Genomic DNA, 11,176 nt, shown 5'->3' with positions numbered 1-11,176 from the left:
CATGGGCTGAAGCCGCGGCCGCCCAGCATCGATCGCGCCAATCTCTGCACGCTAACGCCATCTAGCGTCCAAACAAGAAATAGCTGCAAGTGGTGCGGCGGCCCTGCCATCTAGGGATTGGTAGGTGTACTGTAGTAGCTTGTTTACTCGCTAGGTGTCCTTTCAGAATTTCATATGATACATCAGATATTTGCCCGTCTGTGCGAATGTGACCAGGCGCCGCACGGGTGGCCCTATTCGTTAAACAGCCTCGTAAGGGCCTCAGGGGAATTCTGTGACAAGTGGGGGGAAAGGTAACGGAAGCTGAATATTTGTTTGTCGGGTAGGTTAAACCCGCTGCTTATGTGGGACCAGCGGTCGTTGTAAGTCTCATTAGAAGCCGTGAGGGTGATTAAACGTGACTGTTGCCACTTTTCTTTCCTTGCAACGCCATAGGGACGCCATGATTTTCAGACACGAGTGGTTCTCTAAACCCACTTACGCAGTTCCTTCTTAAACGGAACGTATAACGTTTCCTCATTAAACCTGAGTTATTCTGGAAATACATACAATAGAACGATGGGGCTCTCGGTTCCCAGCACTTTGGCTGAGAAAAACATTCACAATGCCATTCAATACATGAGCTTGTGATAATCGTGCTTCGAGGTTGGAGTAATTGGCAACAGGCATCATCAGCAAAATCACCCATTCTGCCTGTTTTGCTTGTTACAGGTATTAGCACAGCACGGACATCACGAGCATTCTTGTCATTTAGGCTCTCACGTTCCGACACCCAATGGGTGATGTTAAGCTAAGGATTGCTCGAAGCAGAGGCGACAAAGCTAGATTGTTTCCTTGACACACACTGAACATAGATGGAAAGAAGCTTATCAGTGGGCATCACTGTTCACCACAACAACCAGAGAACTTTTTCGAACTGAATGTAACAAAAACAACGTTGATCCGACCAAGCCCCAAGCTACGTTTGTGTGCTCAGCCTCGGACGAAGATTGTGAATGTCTAATGATTCTGCTGTCCCAGCGATCAGTGGTGTCTTTCGCAGTTGCTGAAATCTGCAAGGTGCTTTTTCAGCACTAGCATTTATTGTCGAACGTATCAGGCTTCCGTGTGTTCGTCTAGTGGTGTGCACACTCTCCGTAAACGTGCACCTCTATGGTGTTCATTAAACCGGTCACCGACGCTACGTTCCGCTCTCCTACATAAAATATCCCTGGGTCGATGTTACAGCAGAACTTATATGCAACGTTTTTCCCTGTGCATTTTCCGTTCAGCCAAATGACACACGAGTGTTTAAGCCCACGCCCAGCTGGACACGGGTCGGGGTGTCCAGGGGTGATCGAACATTGCATGAAGTTTAAAATAGGACTACTGGTCCACGCTGCCTTAAGGTGTTGCAGATCACTCGATGCTACGCTAGTATTCCTCTGTTTGCACAGCTTGCCAACCATAAATAGTGAAGTTTACATAAACAAAATGCTTTCATTCGTCTCCTTATATTTTACCTTTGCAAACGTGACGCATTGTTAACATGAGGTCGTGCAGCACCAGCAGCAGGTCTCACGCGGTGCTCCGTGTATCCGTTTTCAAGGCAAAGAAGGGCTTTTTCAGTATGACTACGTTATCACGACTCGGGATCGGAAGGTATCGCAACGTTCTCCGCACATGATGTAAGTACCACGGTCAGGCAGCCATGGGGTGTGCGCTTAGGTAGCCACAGGGCGTGCGGATTTTGACCATGGGTTCAAAGTGTAGCTCTGCAATACTCCCTCCATCGTAGCTTGCGCCCGGCCGCCACCCAGGTGGGAGGTGCCCCGGCCACCAGCGCGCCGTCCCTCCACGGTTGCGAAGGCTCGCTGTGATGAGCTTATATATATAGAAAAAGAGAGAGAGAGAGAGAGAGAGAGAGATATATATATATATATATATATATATATATATATATATATATATATATATATATATATATATATGAAGAGCAGTATCTTCAGCTGGCTCAAACTATGTTGTGCGCTGATATGTTAACGTTTTGAAATTTAACTGAGTGCTTTAAGGGAATGTTCCACGTTTGAAGACGTTGGGGCAAGCATAACATATGTATGATGAAGTAAGCTCCCTTGTGGTCATCGCCTGGCTTTTTAGCGTTAAAGACTTCTCTAAACCTCAAATTTAAACGCTTTATACATATTTTCCTCTATACGTCCGCGCTTGATTCCAGCATGGAGCGTCTGTATTGCATGAGTCGCTGCCAGACTGCTGGGTCAGAATTGCTGCCGTAGGGGACAGCTGTCTGACTTGTAGTGCTTGCACTTGCCGAGAGGTGGCGGTGTGCTGCGGGAATTAGTTGACTGTAGCGAGTATCGTCATGTGCTCGTGTTTTGGTCCCTATCTTGGGTTCTTGCATGTTTGCCCGTGGCTCTATATGGTTAACTTACAAGGCGTCAGCCGCCCCTCCCCTTCCCACTTGGGCTACAACACCCTACCTCAACTTTGGGAACAAAGTGGGCTTTAGGCGGAGAACCCGTTTGTGGACGCATTTAGTGTCTGTTTCAGCGTTTTCACGACTCAGTCCCCCTCCCCCTATTCATTTTGTAACACTACGCAACAGCACATGAGGACCATGATCATAATTTCAAAACGTCAAGCGTTGTCGATTTAGCCGATGCTTGTTTGACATCATACTAGTACCCTTGGTAAAGTGTAGGCCAATGATTTTCAGCACAAAAACCCGTTGTTCATATTTCCGACAAGCTAGAATCTCAGGCCATTCTTGCATGCTCAGGCTGTGAAGTTTCTTTAAATGTGGAAAATCCACTGCGAGCGATTTCCACCCACTTCAGGCACCAATGCCAGCATTCTTTTACTACCCTCACCGTTTTGGCTGGACCGCTTGAGCACAACGCTTCTGTTCACATCTGAACCACAGAAAGAAAACAACACAGAAGTCGATTTGTCATTGCTGGCTCTAGTGCTATGCATGGCTGACTGAACTTACCTCCCAGCATCTTCACAGCCAGCATCCTTCGAGAGTGCAGAGCTAATGTTTCGGGGCTCCCTGATGAGGCCATTTCTGAAGGTCAGAGAGCGAGCCTGATCCCTGAGCAGGTCGCCTGGACCCGCCGCTGGACAGCAATTAATGATCGTGTCTCATCTCAGCCATATTACAAAGTCCGTCATCACGCATCGCACGGCCGCTCACTGCAGCAAAAATTAGGCCTAAGCCGCTTAAAGACCACAGATCCACGCGCATGTGGTATATAAATATATAGTTACATAAGTACAGATATGGGCGTAGTCATAGTTAAAGTAAGTCTTTTAACATTCATCAACGCAGCGGCCATAAAGAATCCACTCAAGGATGTACGCAATCAATGAACTAAAGCCCTTTGCCATTAAACCACTTCGGCGCAATGCAATAAAATAAAGGCTACGACCCGCGCTGAATGTGGTCAGTTTAATACAAAACACATTCTTTACAAGTTGATGCAGCTCTAAACGCATGTGCTTTTTGGTCCCCGCAGGTCTGTACCTCGGGAGTTCCAGCATTGCAGCTGATGCAGCCTAGGCCGCACGGGCATTTCTCAGCAACATCTGGGCACCCCTGACAACCATGGTCTGACACCTGGGCACGCCTGACTGCCGTGGCCTGACATCTGGGCACGCCTCCTGACTACCACAGCCTGACATCTAGGCATGCCTGACAGCCATGGTCTGACAGCTGGGTACGCCTGACTACCAATGTCTGACACCTGGGTACGCCTGACTACCAATGTCTGACACCTGGGTATGTCTGACTACCAATGTCTGACACCTGGGCACGCCTGACTACCATGGCCTGACATCTGGGCAAGTCTCCTGACTGCCACGGCCTGACCTCTGGGCACGCCTCTTGACTATCATGGTCTGGCACTTGGTCGCGCCTCATTGGTCAACAAGGTCAACACTGGTCTTGTGCACGCTCTGCCAATCTAACGGCTCAAGCACGGGTGTTTTTTGTTTTTGTTTTGGGCGTCACACTGCGGCCACTAGCATGATCCACCGTTTTTTGGATCCGGTGGATCCGGTGGATCGGCAACAACTTTGGACGGCCTCCTCCTCAGACCGATCGGCAGTGAAGGATGTGTGGAGACACGTGGGCTTTTCAAGGGGATTTCGGGCATCGGATGTCAAGTGGTAGCGGATCTTGTAGAGTGAAGATAGGGTGGCACTGCATCGCCAGACTACCATGGATGTGTGGGACTTCCATGTCAGGTGCTAGTCGAGGAGAACTACAAGAATGTGAAAACTCTGAGAATCTCCGAGACTCCGAGAATGCAGGCGATGACTTTTCTCAGAACATTTAAAGCCGTGTTATTACAGAAGAGTTTATTGTTTTCTAATATATTAAAACAATGGTTATCTACAGTGAAGGCTTCGCAGCAACACGTGTTCACAGTTCGCACATTTCTCGCTGGTGACCTACGTTGTCTCCAAACTGGTCAGTAAGGCGCCTGGCAAGCGGAAGGGAGCGGAGCCCGTTGGCTGGGGTCATTAGCATACGGTGGGCACCAAATCACCGAGTGAGACAGCGACAGAAGCTTCGCGTTATGGCATGGCTGAAGGGACATCTCTGACTCGAGCTGAGCTTTTCCTCAGCATGTTCTGACTCGAGCTGAGCTTTTCTCAGCATGTTCACAGTGACGCGAACCGATTTAGTTCTGGTGAATTCGGGTCGATTCAGATCCTCTCCCGCTCTGTTCTCGCGGGGATTCATAACACAGCACAGACACTTCACATGTTTCGCGCAAAATCACGCGATTATATCAGCGGTAAAGCACTTCTGGATCCATTCCAACAACAAACACACAAGGTGTTCCAATCGGTCTCCCGAACGAGGGAGCCCAGTGAAATGGCGACGTTCTTAATCGTAACAAATGCACGGACCTCGGGTTCTTTAAGGCAAGTATGTTTGACCATGCTGTTTCGCCTTGTAATATAACAGCCGAAGACTTGAAAATGACTGTTGAGCTTTTTCCTAGCTGCTATTCAGTTTGAAAATGAGATAGCCTGCCTCAGTTTACAGGTCCTGGGCCCCTTTATTCAGGAGACAGTGTCAGGGGCGCAGCCAACGGTAGCGCCGACGGGAGCCTGTCCCTTTCTTTGGTCCTCCACTTCTTGCACTCCATTGCTCACTCCAATCGCTTCCTAAGGTCTGCAAGTACCCTGATGGTTTCCTGCCCCTGTCGCAAGACCTGGCTGCGCCCCTGAACAAGCGTCTCCGGCTACGGATCGTGCCGCGTTAGCGTGCGCGTCTCCATCGCCGCATGTTTCACTAGCGCCACCTATAATGCTGTCTTTTCGACCGCAGCGCCGCCAGGCGGCTCAGCTCGAGTGCGAGTAGGCGGTGTTGGTGTACGGGCCCGAGTAGATGGAGCTGCCCGTGGCCGACATGTCCTTGCGCCGTCGCCGCCGACTGATGATGACCATGATGGCCACGACGGCAGCGATCATCAGCAGCAGGCCGACGATGGCGATCGCAATGGCGAACGTCCGCGGCGATATGCAAAGGATGTCGCCATCTTCCAGCTCCTCCTGTGGCAGAAACCGGTGACGTCACACGTCTTGGGCGGTGGCCCGGCTACCGATGACGTCACCCGCCTGGGAGCGGTCCGGCCGGCGGCCGGTGACCATCTGACCTGCAGTAATGGCACTGCATCTGAAAATAAATTGCTGATGCAAAACTATCGCATGCGTATGGTGCTCGTCCTCAAAAACAACAACCCTAGCCACAGTCAAGTTCATCTGCTTTGCTTGCTTGCTTGCCATTGACTGTGAGGTCCCTCCCTCTGTCCACACCCCAGCTTCACCGCTGGCGATCGCTGCTCCGACCGACGGCGTCTCCGCTACCTTGGTCGGGCCGTCGCCGGACTCCGCCGCCTCCGGCTCGGAGCCCTCGTTGACGTAGAGGCCGCTGAAGACCTCGATGACGCGCTCGTCGCCCGGCTCGACGTCGGTGACGGTGGCGTTCTGCAGGGCGCGCCGCCGCCGGCGCAGGTTCTTGCCCTGCTCGCACACGGGCGGCTGCAAGAGGGAGGGGAGGGTCAGGCACCGCCAGTGTAAACACGGCGTGCGGCCGGGTATACAGACGGACGGCGGCCGGCGGGGAGGCCGGCGGTGCTGGTGCTGGGGCGGGGGCGGGGGCGGGGGCGGGGCGGGATGGCGGCCGTCTGCGCTGGGGTGCCCATCAGTCGCTGCAAAAGCTATGGATGCGTAGACGCCGATCTAGCCCGGCTCCAGGCAGTGGTGCAACTTTCAGTGCCCATGGTCATCCAATCAGAAGAAAGCAAAAGTCATGAATCTTTCACAGCAACGCAGAAACAAACTTAACGCAAAACCTCCACGTCTCTCGTTCAGTGGTGCACGTCCCCTCTGCAGCCGGGCTTCATGTGATGTGACTCAGCGCGTCACACTTGGGGTGACCCCGGTCAGCCAGACTTACCACATCGTCACAGCCGCCCCCGTGCTTGAGGCAGAGTCTGACGTTGCACTGGTAGTAGACGGACGCCGTGTAGGGGAACTTGTGCGCCAGGAAGCTGACCGAGGCGCTCGTCTTGCTGTCGGTGTACTCGAGCGGGCCGAGGATCTCGAAATCCACCGGGCACCTGCGCATCGGGAGAAGGCGCATTCAGTGAGCTGCGTAGTAGCCGAGTTACATAAGCGGGACCAGCACAGAAACGCCTGTTATGCATCAGTGCTAAAAAAAAGTCGGGGTTTGGTGTTGTATGGAGTTGTGGTCCATTACGTACCTCTACGAAACTCTCTTCACTATCCTTTCGACTGAAGAACAGCCGCTGTGACGCCATTCACGTGCAGAGCGTGCGTCGAAGACGAGGTCAGAGTTCACGAACTGGTCGGATGAATAATGCTGCACTTAACCGGGCCCGGTGGGCGGGCTTAGCTATTATAATGGCTGCTGCATCACGTGCGACCAAGCCGCATAGTGTCTGGAAGTCGCTAACATAATGCAGAAAAGTCCCACATAAGGTCATGGGTGGTATAACAGCTCGGCAGGGACATAGTTTGCGACCTTGGACGAACAATGCGACATGTCCGCAGTGAAAGACCTTGGCACGCTTCCATGAGGATGCACCCTTCATGCGGGACCCAAATGCATGGCTCGTGATTGGATTATTAACGACTAATGTGCATCGCTGCACACTGCTTGTGAACATTTCCACCTCAACCCGTACTTATGCCCCACTTCAGAAGACTCGGCTGCTTGGTAGATACACTGCATGTGAACATCACAGCGCACATGCACGATTCCGCAGATTGCACCGAAAAATAGCAGCAAATCCTGCCCTAACGGCCCTGCACCCGCATCCCTCCCGGTCGGCCCACTCACCCCTCGGAGTTGACGAGCGGCTGCTGGCCCCAGCCTAGGCCATCGCGGACCATACAGTCGACCACCTTGAGGCCGTAGATGTCCTGCTCGTCGATGCTGACCTCCAGCGTCAGGGGGTCACCGATCTTCACCGTCTCGGCGATCGCCTTGTCCGCGACGTCAGAGTAAATCTTCATCGAGCAGACGGGCATCGGCGCCGTAGCCGTCAGCGGAGTTGTGCCCAGCTGACTGCGGGAGCAGTGACGTCATTAGAATAGCCGCGGCTGGCCGTGGGGCGGTGTCCAGGCCGACTGCGGGAATCAGTGATGTCATCACAAGAGCCGTGGTCGTCAGGGATGCCGTGTCTACCGCTTATTGTGGAGAACTGGTGACATTAGCGGATGTATTAAACTGACGACAGGTCTTTCTGGGCAATCACCTACGCACACGCACTAGCTGTCCTGTTCTCTTCTCGCGGTCCCCACAGACGTTACCCGCACTTCAAGGTCAGGCCGTAATCCTGATAGGGAGCCGATGGTCGTATGTGTGAACAATGGCCAGTTAAACCGGAATCCGAAGACGACTCTTCCGTTCTTTCCTAAACCCCGAAATGAGCTCAAGGATCGATGCCTGCTTGCCTTGAGTATTCGGATCAGCTGAAGTAAATCGCACGGTGGCGCTGCAAGACGTGCGTTTGACATGGGTCTGGTGCAGAGAGCTCGGTTCCCGGAGATTTTAGCCCAAATAAGGCTGTGTGGCGTGAGTGAAGGGCAGAAAGTAGTGCCTACAGAGTGGCACTCCAGCAATGTCTTGTACGCTTGTTACGCTGTTTTCGTTTGAGCTTCCCGGAGCATATCATTCGATTACATAAACACTCGCTTTCACCGCAGCCATAGCTATGAAATGATAAATATCTCCGGTACGTAGCCAGGAAATCCGCAGATGTTCAGGTTGCCGCAATGCACTTCATCGTGTTGTATGATCAGCCCGTACATCCATCCATCTGGGCTGTACCATCGTACAACCCGGATACCGACTATGTAGAGGAATGTACAGTGATCGCCCACCGGCAATCCGCACACCTGGGCCGCAGGAGTGAAAGAAATGCGATGCATATGAAAGCATCATCCCAGACACGATCCCCGCGCTTTTAAAGTATCGCTATAAAGAGGTCTGCACCACTTAATCAGATATGTTCTTAGGTGTCTTGTCAAACAGATGGGTTCGCAGTATTTTTGATGGAACAGCAGGGTGACAGATCAGGAAATCGCCTTATATGGCCACGATACACACACTGTTACGGTCCAGGGCGATGTCCGTCAAGTTTTGAATAGCGCACATTTTGTCACAACAACCCAGACGAAAGAGAGAAAGTAGGCGCACATCCTTTTGGCGCGTACCATTGCCCCCCCCCCCCCATGCCCACTGCCCTGGGTCCGCCGCTGGCCGCATGCAATACAGACGGTCGCGTATTTACCGGAGGACATTTTTGCGACGCACGTGACAGAAATGGTCATGGCTACGACATGAATGAATCAGACGCTTTATTGTCGGCTACCAAGCCTCAAAAGCCAGCAGTCAGCGGAGATTTCGACCAGGTAAAACAGGCTGTTTCTTCTTGACACCTATCATCACAGATCTTTGACCGTCCCAAGCAGCGGTGCCCGTGTCCCAATAACGTCGCATTCCCCTCCGTTTACGCAACACGCCTGCCCAAAAACACCGACAACAAACGCGCTCTCCACGTAGCCTCGCCAGTTCACATGATCAGAGAGCGAGAACTGGAGCAGCCAGGGGCGCTGGTCAGGCCCGGTACCTGCCCGCAGGCCATGTCACAGGCTCCGCGGGCGGCACGGCCGTGCTGCTCACAGATGCGGGTCGCCGCTGCCCGCACGCGCCGCGACTTTGACCGTGACCTTGACCGCCTGAAATCTAGGACAGCGCCGTGGCGCTGGGGGACGCCGGAGAGAAAGGCAGCGCCCTGGCACGGCCAGGCGTCCAGGGGTGCTGGGGCGGGGCAGCTGCCGCCTGCGCGCTTCGGGGAGCTCGGACAGCATCGGTCAGGGAAGCCACCGACGTAAAAACCCTTTGCTCTATGACGTGAAATAGCGTCAGGTACCGCACCAATGTAGCTGATCGGGCAGCTTCGTCTTATTTTTCTCCGTGACAACATAAGTGCGCAGCTGCGCGCGTATATCTCGCACGCTGCGTCCATGGCGCCAGTAAAGTTGATGTCCGTCGTTGAACCCTATCGTCATGTGGACACCTTATTAAACCTTATATTTTTGTGACGGCATTCTCAGCGCTCCAGCTGGTGTTCGAAAATTTTGCAACGTTTTACAACACATTACATGTCTTTTACAACATAATTTCGCATAGCCTATCAAAAATTGAGTTCCCCTCGTCGCCCATAGATGACTCCAGGACGTTTTTGCAAGGCATAGTAAGACCCATAACAGGCTGTACAGGGCGAACGTGTATGGTTCGTTGACGACACTTGGCTAATTGTGTATTGCAGCGAGTCATAACCATGTCGCTTGCATCACGACTAATCACATTTGTATGGCATGCGACGCATGTGAACTGCCAGACGCAGATCCAGGAGCAACGCGGAGAGAGGTTCGGCGCTAAGCTCTGCATGTGAGCTACGCCAGGGATTTAATTAAAGCGGTCCAACATTGCTGCCAGAGGTCAGTTCCACAGCTTTTAATAACACCATGCATGCAGGCGACGCACATTACAAACACCGACGGCAAAATTGTATGTGCAGCGACGGCGCGAGGCAACTTGATTGGGAGCGGCATAGCAACGCTTATCTCCAGTTCATCCATCAAGTCATATGTTGGGGATTTTTCCTTTTTAAGCCGCTAGCATTATACGCATTGTCAATGGTAAAAACTCGCAGGTGTATACACAAGTGTATAATAGCAGTCTCAGCCCGCTCGGATAGGGAGAAAACGTTTCAATACAAATTTCTGCGGCTTTTGTAGTGCCTAAACTACATTTATCAGTTCAACATTATTTTGCATCCGCCTAACAAAGCATAAAAGGGCGGAGTCAGTTGGAAATAAGAATGAAATGCCACATCTGTCATGTAAGTAAATTATTTGGGCACACGTAAGCAAAAACTTTCGATCTAAAGCCTTGTTTTGTAATGAAGTCTACCTCCCCATTTAGCATCTTTGCATACGCCACTGGAAGAACGGGTGACGGTTGTAGCTGCGTTTAGCATTTTACCAATCTCAAGACAGGGTATCCAGTACAGGTTGAGACGATTCTGCTTATGTATATGCATGGCAAAATTTCCCCATCCCATCCAATATTCCTGCACCCGTCATGCACACAAAAACAGCTAACGTGCATCGTGCCATACCCTTTATGGATTGCCATTTCCATCATTTTACATCCGTGTCGTTCTGATTCACAAAACACATGGCTGTAAACCATATTTCCGCGCCCCGGTTTTTCCTCCCCAGATCGCCCCATGGACAAAACTGTTAACACTTTTAGCTCCATGTTAAGAAAATGACCAGGCAGCTACGCCAAAATACAGCCAAGTTGGTAGAGATGAAGCCTGATAATCACAAAATTGCTCCGGCAGGTTTCAATATTTTAGTTCAATTACACTTCGCGTGGGCTCCAAACGGAATCCACCGCGTGCAAATAAGGTTAACTGACGTCTCCGCGCGTGACGTCACAAATCCCGACCTGCCAGGGATGACGTCATCGCAGTTGCGGTCTGCGGCTCAACCCAGACGTGTTCGGCCAGACAGGCCTTCCCGTCCCGAGAACCGCGGATTTGGCGGAGCGAACGGT

The 11,176-nt window shown here is 52.0% G+C and overlaps 1 protein-coding gene across 2 annotated transcripts in view; it reads right to left on the bottom strand.

Annotated features, from left to right (window-relative positions):
• Window positions 1-4,347: 4,347 nt before the first annotated feature.
• Window positions 4,348-11,176, bottom strand: part of LOC119089343 (cuticlin-1) — a 58,333-nt gene continuing 51,504 nt past the window's right edge. For both annotated transcript variants that reach the window (XM_037212013.1, XM_037212012.1), the window contains exons 5-8: window positions 7,382-7,609; window positions 6,476-6,638; window positions 5,884-6,057; window positions 4,348-5,568 (exon numbers count right to left, since the gene is read on the bottom strand). In XM_037212013.1, coding sequence (XP_037067908.1) covers window positions 5,359-5,568; window positions 5,884-6,057; window positions 6,476-6,638; window positions 7,382-7,609 — 775 coding nt within the window. In that variant the 3' untranslated portion in view covers window positions 4,348-5,358. The remainder of the gene's footprint in view (window positions 5,569-5,883; window positions 6,058-6,475; window positions 6,639-7,381; window positions 7,610-11,176) is intronic.

This window comes from Pollicipes pollicipes, unplaced genomic scaffold (genome assembly GCF_011947565.3).
Source record: "Pollicipes pollicipes isolate AB1234 unplaced genomic scaffold, Ppol_2.1 Scaffold_3087;HRSCAF=3621_pilon_pilon_pilon, whole genome shotgun sequence".
Lineage (NCBI taxonomy): Eukaryota > Metazoa > Arthropoda > Thecostraca > Pollicipedomorpha > Pollicipedidae > Pollicipes > Pollicipes pollicipes.
The sequence above is the reverse complement of the archived record's forward strand: the minus strand, read 5'-3'. Positions and strand labels throughout refer to the sequence as shown.